At 39.4% G+C, this 14317-nt stretch overlaps 1 protein-coding gene across 5 annotated transcripts; it reads left to right on the forward strand.

Moving 5' to 3' along the window:
• Nucleotides 1–1754: 1754 nt before the first annotated feature.
• Nucleotides 1755–13776, forward strand: abcb11a (ATP-binding cassette, sub-family B (MDR/TAP), member 11a). 5 transcript variants are annotated; one of them, XM_046404778.1, is made up of 31 exons: nucleotides 1756–2785; nucleotides 2868–2888; nucleotides 3044–3087; nucleotides 4596–4678; nucleotides 4792–4804; nucleotides 4908–4956; nucleotides 5424–5665; nucleotides 5746–5830; nucleotides 5963–6096; nucleotides 6190–6361; nucleotides 6475–6599; nucleotides 6709–6883; nucleotides 6998–7111; nucleotides 7242–7352; nucleotides 7436–7561; nucleotides 7657–7860; nucleotides 7956–8126; nucleotides 8241–8424; nucleotides 9095–9103; nucleotides 9208–9277; nucleotides 9359–9446; nucleotides 9538–9705; nucleotides 9819–9923; nucleotides 10034–10195; nucleotides 10323–10526; nucleotides 10609–10850; nucleotides 10945–11101; nucleotides 11182–11379; nucleotides 11483–11689; nucleotides 12435–12581; nucleotides 12701–13776. In XM_046404778.1, the coding sequence occupies exons 1-31, from the start codon at nucleotides 2585–2587 to the stop codon at nucleotides 12899–12901; spliced, it is 4212 nt and encodes a 1403-aa protein (XP_046260734.1). In that variant the 5' UTR covers nucleotides 1756–2584; the 3' UTR covers nucleotides 12902–13776. The 5 variants fall into 5 exon arrangements, with proteins under 5 accessions (XP_046260731.1, XP_046260734.1, XP_046260732.1 ...); XM_046404776.1 differs by lacking the exons at nucleotides 9095–9103; nucleotides 9208–9277; nucleotides 9359–9446; ... (8 more) ...; nucleotides 12435–12581; nucleotides 12701–13776 and adding an exon at nucleotides 4172–4301 and having other exon boundaries at nucleotides 2734–2785; nucleotides 8241–8456; XM_046404775.1 differs by lacking the exons at nucleotides 9095–9103; nucleotides 9208–9277; nucleotides 9359–9446; ... (8 more) ...; nucleotides 12435–12581; nucleotides 12701–13776 and adding an exon at nucleotides 4172–4301 and having other exon boundaries at nucleotides 1755–2785; nucleotides 2868–3087; nucleotides 8241–8456.
• Nucleotides 13777–14317: the final 541 nt, after the last annotated feature.

A 14317-nucleotide genomic window follows, 5' to 3' on the forward strand; every position in this document is an offset into this window, starting at 1 on the left:
AACAGTTTTCATGCTGTACCGGCTGTACTTTGCCAACATGATGTAACTTGCTAAAAGTGCTTACTGATTTAATGCATGTTCACATTGTTCATAAAAAAAGCACACATTGTCTTAAGTGCATGAGTCATAATTTGTTGCCAACAGCCTTTACCTGTTTTAGTGTGTTCTGAGTCTCTGCTTACTCAAGAAATGTTCATCGTGATGGGATATTACAGGGGATTTAAGTCTTATAGCTGTATTTTCCTGTTAAGAATAAAACTACTCTCTTTACATCAGCGGGGGGAGAATATCATATTTAGCTCTTAAAAAATGGTTTTTGGCATATGTATATGTATCATATCACACTATTAAGGCATTTTTTGGGTCATTTCTTTTCTCTGTAATTTTAAAGCAAATCATATTAATTTTATATATGTGTGTAATTTCACATCTAAACTGCAATTACATTTGTGACACATTATATAAAGATTATAAACTTGTTATATATATATATATATATATTAATCTGAAACAATAACTAACCTGTGTAATGTAACCTATGTGAAGACCGAAAAATTGAAATTGGCTATATAAGAAAAACAGCGGACGATGCCATCTGTAGCCTGCCATGACTTGGTCCTGGTCATATAGTAAACTAACAGTAGCAGAAAAAAAAAGCCTGGATCAGATTAATTTTAGTAGTGTCATGTAAATGCAAAGGCAGTTACAGTAGTTTGTACACAGACCTGCATATGGTAACCTTGTTATGAATTGGTAAAATTTGTTACTTTACCAAACAGGAGAGGGGAAGTTCACTTGGAGGCCTAGATTATGACTACCTTCAACATCGTTTGGGCTTCAACAGTGAAAGACCGATGTCATTAATTTTCTTTTATTGATTAACTCAATACTTTAATGTAAATATACTCAAAAGCACAGATCAGACATAACCTAGAGCGAAAATGTAATGCATTTGTCTGTGGGTGGGGGTCAAAAGAATTTCATTGCTTCAAATGAATTACTGTGAAAAACATCCTTTCATGCCCTGTTTATTGTTTTGACCAGAAATATCCGCAAATGCTATACTTATTGTAATCTCTAACCTGATACAAGTAGTTCAGCAGAAGGTAATGTTATGGATTTAATTTTCATAAGTATAATTCTGATTCGCAGGTAGTGTGAAGTTTATTTATCACCAGCACACAGAAAATCACATGGTAACAATACATGCAATAATACATGTCATGTATAAAACAAACAAACAAACAAAAAAGCCTGCTTAGTTCCTGTGCATGGGTCAATAAAACGCGCGACAACAGCCTGACTAGACTTCCCGCGTTTAACACATAGCTGGCCAGTGCTGTCAGCACAAATGGGTCATTGTGGGTTTTCAAATTTATGGCTGTAGCACCCAAAATTTAAAAACTAGATCGCACCGGACCCCAATTCCAACACAAAAGTGTATTGCCGAATCTGTGCTAAAAACCTTGATATTGCCAGCATGGGAGAGGCAGCACTGGTTAGCCATCTACACAGTAGTGGTCTCTGGCAATTGAGCGTTTCCTTTTAATTGCACTCTGAATTCAGAGAACAAATTTGACGATATTTTGACTAATTTTATCCTTTTGTTAAATATTTTATTTATCTTGATTTAACTTTTATTTATCTTGATTTAACTTTGCCTAGTTTCCCGGACACTGCTTTTATTGCGAAATCGGTTCGAACTCGCTATTACCATAGTGTCTCATATACTGAGGCACTCGAAAACATTTGGGGAGGCTGGCTTGACCGCCGGTTTGGAATCGCAAGTGCTCTGGCTGCCAGTGCATTAAGGTCACACCCATTGTGCGGCTTTTTTATGGCAAGAGCTGCTAATAGTCCAGGTGAGATGGTTCGTAAAGTCACGTTAATACACTGTAGAAGACATGTTCATAGCTCGTTTATTATGGTTCTCTGGTGTAACATGTCTCACTCTCTATGAGACTGTGATCATGTTAGCTGTAGTTAACTTTATAGTAACACCTGTTTCAGTTGCTAGTTCATTACTAAATACTGTTTTTGCACAGAGAACAGTCTTGCTCAGTGATATAAAGCCTCCCCTTTTGCCACACGATTTCATTTCATTTGTGGTGATTGGTTTGATTAGAAATATTTTTATTTTAAATTACAGTAACACTACCACCAAGTGTGTACAAAGAAGGCTCACCCAGCTACACTCTTTCCCAGATTGTGTGTGAAATCATGACGTGACATGACAACGTGATGCCCTATTTCAACACTGTTATAAAATTAATTAAGATGTGTTTAGTTTCTGCATTTAACGAACGCAAGAAACGAAGTTTGATTCAGCAGTGCAACTATATTGTGGTCTCTAGTTCCACCTTGTGGATTAGTATAAATACTTAATTCATGGAGACTTATGGACCAGTCAAATACGATGAAGAAGGCTGCCAAAGAAAAGGAACATGGGCTTAATGATATCCAGAAGAAACCGGATTTGAAGTTAAATTAAATTAGAAATTAGATAACTATTTTCCATTTGCAATTTTTTTTTTGTTCTAAACACATGCGGTTGGTGAAATGTATGCACTTTTGTTGAGTTGAAATGAGAAGATGGTCCCCCATGTGTCAGCTGTTTTCTCCCTGTTATTTGTTTCTTGTGGTTCTTGTTTGTCTTGTCTGTCTGTGTTCTGGGTGTGGCTGCCAATCAACTACAGCTGCCAATCTGCCTGCTCACCTGAGATGCAGCCACTTATCATCTCCAGCAGTACAAATACCCAAATATCTGCAGTCTACTCTCTGCCAGGTTGTTCAGTTTACCTTGTTGTGCCAACCTTGGCCTGCTGGCGATTGTCTTTTTTGCTAAAGAATTGTCTTTTCTGCTGCAGATCGTCGCCTGTGGGCCAATTGTGAGTCAGCCACTTCTGCCAGCCACCTGTTTCCAGCCTTGCTCTGCCTGCCTGCCTGCCCGCTCCATGTTTCCTGAGGCCCCAGAATCACTGAAGACGTCCTTTCTCTGTTGTTTAAAGAAAATAAAGCCACTTACAACTGAACTGTTTTCCAGGTCTCGCTTTTGGGTCTCTCCATGCACTGTGCAACAAAGATAAGGTAATTTTAGTTGTTAAGGATGGAAAGGAAGATGTGATACCCGTGCACTTTTTGTGATTTTCATATGTTTTGAAAACGTTTCTGTCAGTAAAACATAATTAACTGCAAATTATGCATTCATTCATACATTTATCAAAATGAACTTTTCGACCAAACACAAAAGGTACAATCTCAACCAAAAAAGTAGGCACGCAAGTACAAGTAAAAGTACATAAAGTCAAGGTCTTGGGGAAATAAAATATCAGTTTTGAAAAAACTGATTGAAAAACTGAAAAAAACTTTTGTTTGGATAAAGAGCAAGCACCCTGAGCAGAGCAGTCGTTTTTCACACTGTTATCGCAGCGTGTCTTTGACTGGCGCCCCTCCTTCCTGTCGTATTATCAATCACCTGATTTATGAATAATAACTGGCTGTAAAGAAGGAGCAAATTCCTCCCTGCTGCTTGTCCCAGCGGGCATTAACCCCCCAAACATCTGCTTGATTACTATTATTGTGTCTTATGTTATATAAATAAGGAAATTTGTGAAATAAGGAAACTCCACACTGCTGGGTGGTAAAGAATGACAGTGATGGAGACAAATGACACACAAAATTCAATATAGTATGTTTAGAAACTATCTGGACTAACTTTAAACTGGTGAAATAAAATGTATAAATATAATTCACTTTTCCTGGACAGCAACTGTTTTGCTGATGCAGTCTTGTAAATATGAGTAACCTCGTAAAACGTATTAATTTATTAAGGTGTCATAAAGTGAATGACTGCTAATGACAGATAAGGACCAGACTTTTATTATTCATGACTTTTGATTGGATTATGTATGTACAGACACAGCATCCGACCATAACTAATGGTCTCATGGTCATTGAACCCGTTTTACAATAACTTATGATAACATGCTAACACATTCATACACAGAGGATTTCTGTAGCCATACAAAGTTTGTAAATTCAGTCTTTTAAGAATCTCACTTGGTTTGTTTTTGAAGATAACTACAGCAATAGCGGTCCATGCGCAGTAACTTTGTTTAGCCTTTTCAAGGCACTCTAGCAAAGGTCATAATGCTGACACAACCCTTATCAGTCCAATGGAGAGGTAGATAATGGGAAAGAACAGGCAGAGGTTACCTGAGAAGAAGACAGGAATTTACTACGATGAGCCTCAGCGGTGCTGCTCAGTCTCTGAAGAAATCAGATATTCATGAGAAGTCCAGGTACAGTCTCCTACATTTTGATTTTCTTCCAACATAAAATTCTGTGCTGCGTTAATGTTAAATACACAGTTATTAGCATCAGTAACCATCAAACCGCTGGGTAAATGTTGACTTATTTTACTGCTGTCAAAGCTATGGACAGATGTTTTGGGAACTTACTTTGTAGAAGTCTACATGTACTGTTTTTGTTTTGAGTTTGAATACTTTGCTCTGTTAATCTTATTTTGAACTGATACTCATTTTAACTGCACGGATCCAACTGATTAGAATTATAAGTTAGACTTTCTCTCCAAGTGAGGACACACCTGCCTGCATCACAGCAGCAGACATGAAGAAATCAATCAAATTTACAACTACATCAGCTGAGGCTGAAAGAGGTGAGTGAAGTATTTTTATTAAAAACAAGAGTGAATTAAAAATTAAAATTAATTTTTAAAAAGCAAAATAAATCATGGTTGACACTAATTATACTTCCCCCTCTTTCTCACAGATGTTGAGAGTGGGTAAGTTTGTATAGCAGGACATTTTCCACAATATGCTTTCAGACCGCGATATACTTGTAGTGGAATATTCCTGGAGCTTACTTTTTGTTTAAATGTTTTACAGAGATGAGAAGAGGAATAGAAAAGCACAAAGTGTTGGATACTTTCAGCTGGTGAGTAACTCAGTATGTTTTACACAACTTTACGTTGATTTGTTTCTTTTGTTCAAAGTCTCTCACAACAAGTGAATTCAAATTATAGAAGCAAGAGGTGGATTTGATCCAAAATGGGGACTGTATACCTTTAAAACAAACATCAAAAGGCTTGTTCAGTGTTACAGTACAAGTCCTTAGAGATTTAGCTTTGACTTTTTATTCTTTTATTTAAGAAGAAAAAAAGAAACTAATGTAAATGTGTGTTGTTGTTTTTTTAGGGAGATGAAGATAATTTTTTCTGTAGTCCAAGTACAAGTAAATAAATACTGTACTTCAGTTTTGATGTAATTTACATTTCAGAGGGAAATATTATACTTTAACTCCTACAGTAGTTGCCAAATAAATTCAGTGGAGATCATCTCAAATGTATATGTGCAGTTTGCAGATGCAGACATTGCAGACATTTAAAATGATCCTTTTTGCAGTTTCGATTTGCCACCTGGAAAGACACCGTGATGATGGTGACGGGGGGTTTGTGTGCTCTCGTACACGGTGCAGCGTCGCCGCTCATGCTTCTCGTGTACGGCATGATGACAGACACATTTGTGGCTTATGAGCGTGAAGTCCAAGAGTTGAAAGATCCCAACAAGGAATGCAACAACAACACCATCTATTGGATGAATGGCTCCATATATGAAACAGATGAAAATAATACTGTGTACTGTGGGTAAGTCAGTAGTTATTTGTTTTGATGTGACTTACTGTTAGTGTGAAAAGCTGCTGTTACACATTTTATTCTCTTGGCAGGGTGGACATTCAAGCTCAGATGACCATGTTTGCGTATTACTATGTTGGAATTGGATTAGGAGTTCTGCTTGTTAGTTATTTTCAGGTAAGGATTTGTAATTGCCATTTTCAGCTTTAATTTTAAACCCACTTAAATAATTATGGCCCATAACAGCGTGGCACATTCTGTCTGACTCAAAGAAATAATTTTGTACCACTCTAATTATTCACACTGCAGATTTTCTTTTGGGTGTCAGTGGCTGCAAGACAAATCCAGAGAATAAGAAAGACTTATTTCAGAAAGGTAATGCAAATGGAGATCGGGTGGTTTGACTGCAACTCTGTTGGTGAACTGAACACGAGGATATCAGAGTGAGTCATGGCTCTTTATCTGCAGCTCAGGTTATCAGTGCATCAGGGGTGGAGGAATGTTTCACACAGAGTAGTGTTTCTGATGTTTTGCAGTGACATCAACAAGATCAACAATGCCATCGCTGACCAGGTGTCCATCTTCATTGAGAGGATCTCTACATTCGTGTTTGGCTTCATGGTTGGCTTCATTGGTGGATGGAAGCTGACTTTGGTGGTCATAGCAGTGAGCCCACTTATTGGATTAGCTGCTGGACTTATGGCCGTGGTGAGGGGCCAGTTAAATAAAATACCATGATTTCTTACTAGTCTATGTTTTTTATTTTTTATTTTTTTTTAGATATTTTTGTGTGATTTCCTTTTTTGGGTTTTTTGCTGAAGGCTGTGGCCAGGCTGACTGGACGAGAGCTAAAGGCCTACGCGAAGGCAGGAGCAGTGGCTGACGAGGTCCTATCATCCATCAGAACCGTGGCAGCGTTTGGTGGGGAGGAAAAAGAAACTGAAAGGTATTTGATCATTTTCTCACAGGAAGATGTACTGCTTTGCAGCTGATGATGAGACATTACTCAATGCTTTGAAAAAAAAAAGAATAAATAATCTGTGAAATTTATACAGATATGACAGAAACCTTGCTGAAGCTCAGAGCTGGGGTGTGAAAAAGGGCACAATCATTGGCGTTTTCCAAGGATACCTGTGGTGCATAATATTCTTTTGTTACGCTTTGGCCTTTTGGTATGGATCTAAGTTGGTCATCGACACCCAGGAGATGTCTCCCGGTAGTCTTATTCAAGTATGTAAAGCTGAAATGCTTTCAACATCTTATATTCTGATCTGATGTCTTATGATATTTGCATATGAAAGCAAGCAGCCTTTATTTCACCATGTGGTTACCGTGTTTTTTCAGGTATTCTTTGGAGTACTCATGGCAGCTATGAACCTGGGCCAGGCCTCACCCTGCCTGGAGGCCTTCGCTTCTGGCCGCGCTGCAGCAAAGACCATTTTTGACACAATCGACCGGGTAACATCAGGATGCTGTCTGAGACTTTATAGCAGATACAGATACATAATACAGACTGGAAACAGTATATTTTAAGAGAAAGAGACATCAGCATAAAGTGAAGTACTGTTATGTGCTGCTATGTTCACAGGAGCCAGAAATTAATTGTTTCTCAGAAGAAGGTGACAAATTAGACGTAGTAAAAGGTGACATTGAGTTCCATAATGTCACTTTCTTCTACCCGTCCCGGCCTGAAGTCATGGTAAGTTTCATCAGCTAACATTTCTTCATGTCCATTTCTCAGTTCTCAAAATTCAGCAACATCCTACACTCTACTTTTTTCAGATTTTAAATGACCTGAGCATGCAGGTCAAAGCAGGAGAAACGACTGCTTTCGTGGGACCGAGCGGATCTGGAAAGAGTACCACAATCCAGCTCATCCAAAGGTTTTATGACCCAGAGGAAGGAATGGTAACAATCTGAGATCCTGTACAGACACACAAGACAGATCAGTGCAAAGTCAGAAGGCTTCAGTGTAACATCATGTCCATAAAACTCATTCTCAGGTGACTTTAGACGGCCGTGATATTCGCACTTTAAACATCCAATGGCTCCGATCGCTCATTGGTATTGTAGAACAGGAGCCGGTGCTGTTTGCTACAACCATTGCAGAAAACATACGGTTTGGTCGACCCGGAGTTACCATGGAAGACCTCATTCAGGCGACAAAAGATGCCAACGCTTATAATTTTATCATGGATCTGCCCCAAGTATGTCTACGCATTTAAAGATAATACATAAGAATTGCAGTACATACACACTCAGAGCTGTTTTATAAATTAACATGTTGCCACTGATCCATCAGAAATTTGATACTCTGGTGGGGGAAGGTGGAGGGCAGATGAGCGGAGGACAGAAGCAGAGGATTGCAATTGCTCGGGCTCTGATCCGAAACCCCAGGATCCTGCTGCTGGATATGGCAACATCTGCCTTAGACAATGAGAGCGAGGCTGTCGTCCAGGAGGCCCTGGATAAGGTGAGCCAATCTCTGCCCACTGACTACATGTTTGGCTGCACTTTGACTACAAAAACTTCAGCAGATTTTGTGGAATGACATCCTAAAAAGATGTATATGTGTGTATACGTACAGGTTCGCATGGGCAGGACGACAATTTCCATAGCTCACCGTCTTTCCACAATTCGAAATGCAGATGTCATCATCGGTTTTGAGCATGGACAGGCTGTGGAGAAGGGAACACACAGCGAACTAATAGAAAGACAAGGCGTCTACTTCACCCTGGTCACCCTGCAGAATCAAGGCACATCTTCTGAAGGTATGATTTATGTTTGACTGCTAATCATGAGATTAGGGCTTCTGCTATTGATTATAATTATTACAGATAAATCTAGTCTGAAAAGATTAATAATTCTCTAGAAAAATGTCCATCAGACTTTCCTAGAGTGCAGACAACGTCTTTGAATGTCTTCGTTTGTCTAACCAACAGTCCAAAATCCCAAATTTTATAAACACATAGTAGTTGATATGTTTGCCTAATAAATGATTTGAATGATTATTTATCAAAATGGTGGCAATTAATTTTAAATTCATCAACATCTGGCTTAGTCGGATTAAACCTGTATGAGATATTTTGACTTGTTATAGCAGGAAAAACAATATATAAATAGGTGTTGCTGGTATCTTTAACACCAGTCCCATTCCATCATGTTGTCTTGTTGAGCATCACCACTGAGCCAGTATAAACAACACAAGAGTGCTGGAAATGGTGACTCTACATGTAATGTAGCCATCTTTGATATTATTAGTTACACCCATGCTTTTTCTGCTATGACAAATCAAGATTGTTTGTTATAGAGAATATCAGAAAGCAAAACTAGCATTGTAGTCCATGTTCTGTGTACACTTTGTAACCCCGTACTCACAAATTCCTCCCAGAGTCACAAGAGATGATTAATTGATGAAACAGCAGACTTCAAAGCACTCAGCAGTTGACAGTGGATGATCCTATAGATTGTTTGAAGGTCTTTCCTGTCTCTGTTAAAGAGCAACAGACAATTCAATACTTGTGGCAACTGACTTGTTATTTTTCCTCTGCTAGACGTGATCAGTGAAGCTATTGACGACTTTGATTTTAAAGTGAGGAGTTTTAGCTGCAGATCCAGTAAAAGGTACAGTAAACAAAAAATGCAGCAACAGATATCATTGTACGTGTCTAAAATAACTTCATGTTCTGCATGTTTCTCATGTAGGAGCTCTGTTCGACTAAGATCTCAGAGCAAATTATCAAGTGGTTTTGTCCCTGACACATCAGAGGGCTTGGAGATCACATTGAAAGATGTACTGAGGTTCTCTTTAACGCACCTTAATACATTTACTTTATAACGAAACTGTCCCTTGAAAATTAAAAACACCAATGCACATTCATTAGCAGACATGTGGGGATGATCCAGACGATCATGTAGAGCCTGCCCCATTTGCACGTATCCTCAAGTACAACCAACCAGAATGGCCCTACATGCTGCTGGGCTCACTGGGAGCTGCTATCAATGGCTCTGTCAACCCCATCTATGCTATCCTGTTCAGCCAAATTCTTGGGGTAAGAGGTTGCGTATGTTACATCCCTCCACTGTTTGCAGTGGATGTATGTTCTGATGTAGTTTGTTGAAGTGTAGGTGACTTATATGACTAATGTGATGTTTGTATTTACAGACTTTTGCCATTGGTGATGTGAACGAACAGAGGGAGCAGATCAATGGGATATGTGTTCTATTTTGCATTGTGGCTGTGACAAGTTTCTTTTCCCAGTTTTTACAGGTTTGCATGCAATTTCCAACATAATTAAGACATTTGGAGTGTACAACTGGATGTAGAAAAAAAGCAGAACAAAACAATCTAGGATGCACCCATCTTATCGAATGTTCCAGGGATATGCTTTTGCTAAATCTGGGGAGCTGCTGACCCGCCGTCTAAGGAAAGTTGGCTTCCAGGCCATGCTGAAACAGGAGATTGGCTGGTTTGATGACCCCAGAAACAGCCCTGGAGCGCTGACCACCAGATTAGCCACAGACGCATCCATGGTGCAGGGAGTAAGTAACAGATTTACAGGTTACAGGCCTGTGTCCATATTTAATGTTATGTATAGCACATAAAAAGCATAGGTTTGGCATTGCAATTGCAACAACATTTGGTATGCGACTGCTGTGGCTTCTGCAGGCAACAGGATCCCAGATTGGCATGATCGTTAACTCGTTAACCAACATTGGAGCGGCTTTCATCGTTGCTTTCTACTTCAGCTGGAAATTAACTTTGGTCATTTTGTGCTTCCTGCCACTGATCGGGCTGTCTGGGATGATCCAAGCCAAAATGCTAACAGGTTTTGAAAATCAAAACAAAAAAGCCATGGAAGCAGCTGGTCAGGTAAGCTGCACAGAACCCTGGCCTTGTACATTTCTCTGGAAAACCAAAAGCTGCAGTATAAGAACTTAGCTTTCTGCCATAGGTATCCAGTGAAGCTCTTGCCAATATCAGGACAATTGCAGGCTTGGCCAAAGAGAGCTCATTTGTGGAATCATACGAGCAGAAACTTGAGGTCCCGTATAAATCTGCCAAGAAGAGAGCCATCATCTATGGGCTCTGTTTTGGTTTTGCCCAGTGTGTCATCTTCATGGCATACGCTGCTTCGTTTACATATGGAGGCTATCTGGTTAACAATGAGGGATTACAGTATATGTTGGTTTTCAGGTTGGTAAAATTATTTCTTTCATGGGAAAATGTGCCTTTTCAGATCCTCTGTTAAAATGCGTTTTGAGCGCTCAACATGTTTTTTTTTCTCTAGAGTGATTTCAGCTGTAGTAATCAGTGGGACGGCACTGGGTAGAGCTTCCTCCTTCACTCCAGATTACGCTAAAGCCAAAACTGCTGCTGCTCAGTTTTTCAAACTGTTGGACCGAGTTCCTAAAATAAGCATGAGCCACACAGATGGAGAAAAATGGGTTGGTGATACACACATAACAAAATGTCCTTTAGTCATGATGTTACTTTCAAATGATTGAACCTAATTATTCATCTTCAGGATAACTTCAAAGGTAAAATAGAGTTCCTCCACTGCAAGTTCACCTATCCAACTCGGCCAGATATCCAGGTGTTGAATGACCTGGTTGTGTCTGTGAAGCCTGGTCAGACTTTGGCGTTTGTTGGGACCAGTGGCTGTGGGAAAAGCACCAGTGTTCAACTGCTTGAAAGGTTCTATGACCCCGATGAGGGTCAAGTGGTATGAAGACTGTTGTAGACTTTCACGTCAGAAATCACACAATGGGTTTAATCTCTTCCAAGGCCATCAACTCTGTCTTAATTATGGCGTCTTTTATTTTCAGTTGATTGATGGCCGCCCCTCTCATACAGTCAGTGTACCCTTCCTAAGATCTCAGATTGGCATAGTGTCCCAGGAGCCGGTGTTGTTCGACTGCAGCATAGCGGAGAATATTCAGTATGGAGATAACACGTGCAGTGTCAGCATGGAAGAGGTTATTGAGTCTGCCAAGAAGGCCTACCTTCATGACTTTGTGATGACTTTACCCGATGTGAGTGAAAATACAACTTTTATATCTATATGTATTGCCATTGTATATCCTGGTTATTTTTCTGATATTGATGATTTTTTTGTATTAGTAAGTTCTTGACTTTCTCTATGCGTTGACAAGAGCGCTATGCAGAGAAAAGGCTGTTTATATCTCAGTGATAGACCCCCATCAGTGAAAAGCACTACACACAGGGAAAAAGCTCACTGTCCTCTTACTGTGAAAAGATCCCAGCCTAGTACGGAGTCGCACCTTACACACAGATAGAATTTCAACCTTTTGGCAGTCTCAATCAAACATGTACAATAATATTCCATATAAGACATCTGTATTTGTGTTGATGGGTAGGAAGGTACAGATCCTGCATGTGTGAGTCTCCATGATGAAGTGAGTCAATTTCAAGTCCTCGAAATGGTCAACTCTATGACTCCATCTGCTGAGGAAGCTCACATGACATGATAGAGAGCTCCCGAACAGCTACTCAGTGACAGCTAATTGTGGTCAGGATGTATGATGTATGACCTTTAAATCTCAACTCTCAGCTTAATGGTTGAAATATAAATGCATGATCTGCATCAGTGTGACTTTAAAGGAACATCAGGCACATCAACACAACAGCCATAAATCCAGGAAGTTAATATTGTGGTAATAACAGAAAGCACTTTATTGAGGTGTGAGATTTACAGCTTTGTTGACCTTGTGACCTTTTGCTTCCTCCACTACTCTCAATACATTTACAAATTTTAAGAAATACGAGACTCAAGTCGGTGCCCAGGGCTCCCAGCTGTCAAGAGGACAAAAACAACGCATCGCCATTGCCCGAGCCATCGTCAGAAACCCCAAGATCCTGTTACTGGATGAAGCTACCTCTGCCCTGGACACAGAGAGTGAAAAAGTAATACATCAGACAGCACAGTATTTCTTTCTATATACTTTTTTCATGATAAACACCAAATTACAGGAGACACTAAGAAGTTACTTTAAGACTCCTGACAAAGCTATGTCTTCCTGCAGACAGTCCAGTCTGCTCTGGATGAGGCTAGAAAAGGCCGAACCTGCATCGTCATTGCTCACCGGCTGTCGACCATCCAGACTGCTGACATCATAGCAGTCATGTCTCGTGGAACTGTCATTGAACAAGGCACACATGATGAGCTCATGGCCAAGAAAGGGGCTTATCACAAACTTGTCACAACAGGTGCTCCTGTCAGCTAGGCCCCTGCAGGCTGCATATAATAAGAACTTATTTTGCATGTGCCTTATTGAACATCTGTATGAATGGTTTTATGGTATTACACTGAGCAAGTTTTTGATGATGAACTGACATTAGATTAACGCAAAGCCCTCAGAGAGAAGCATCTTCTCTTGATCATCTGGTTTGAAAAATCAGTTTTAGTAATCACTGATTATGGGAAGATGAAACTATTTATTGTATATTTATTTGTTTATCATTAGTTTCTTTGTATAGCTCATGTTTGCATTGCTGGTCTACATGTGGGGCACCAGCACACCAAAAGTCATAATGCATCCATAATGAAACAGTTCTGAACCCTGTTTAAGCTTAAAATACTTTTATTAACCAGTACTGTATGGTATGATGCATAATACACATCTACACATCTGTCACGAAAACACTCATGGGCAGGTAGAGAAACTACTGTTCTACCATGTAGGGTACCTTATATGGCACTGCATTGCGTGTTTGCCACTTTTACCACTTTAGAGCATCACGCATTAATTTTTTGCACTTTTTCCTTTTCTGCATCCATTAATGCACTACACCATGTTTTTTCCAGGGGCACTTGCGAGATCACTCACATTTTCTAGAGCACCGGGCCACCAGAGAGGGCATTTGTTTTCTTTTTATCAAAAGAAGAATCTCTAACTGGAAAAAAAAACTCACCAATGCTGATTTAATGACAGGATGTTGAATTTAAATGGTTATACTCTTTTATGCCTGGATATGACCACCTAATAAGTCCTAAATGTAAAATTTACAAAGAAAGAGTGAAAGTAATGTAAAAGAATTGCATCCTAAGCTAAACTCAGTGTTCTACAAAGAATGTAATTAAAATGTATTTGCTCTCAGATTTTTTACAAGTTAATGCCTTTCTTCCTCATTTATTCCTAAAATTTACTTTTGGAATAAATTTAAGGGATGATGCTGAGTGGTTCTGGGCTGTCTCTCCCCTCAGCACCAAGGCATAATAAAATAATTGGACACACAGATGTTTCTTCAAGCTTGGTTTAGCAGATAGCCTACGCACTTAGGACAGTTACATCATTTCGCGCCAGGCCTCATGTGCCACTGGATGCTAAGCAACCCACAGGCAATGGATGTGGAAATGGGTTCTGCAGGGGAGTTTAACTAATCTGCCTAATCTAGTTACATCACAGACTCTCTTATACCTCATTACATTTTATCTGATTAATATCTCAATTTGCCTGAAGAAAATAAGTGACCCATAAGAGATTATGTAATTTGCACAGAGCAGGATATACACACCCACAGTTCGTACTAGGTTGCTGAGTTTAACTTGTTTCTTTAAAAGACGTTTTAAAGGTGAAGTATGACTATTCACTAAAAAAAAAAAAAAACATTTTCAAAATCTTACATTGAAAATTGAAAAT

This window comes from Scatophagus argus, chromosome 11 (genome assembly GCF_020382885.2).
Source record: "Scatophagus argus isolate fScaArg1 chromosome 11, fScaArg1.pri, whole genome shotgun sequence".
Lineage (NCBI taxonomy): Eukaryota > Metazoa > Chordata > Actinopteri > Scatophagidae > Scatophagus > Scatophagus argus.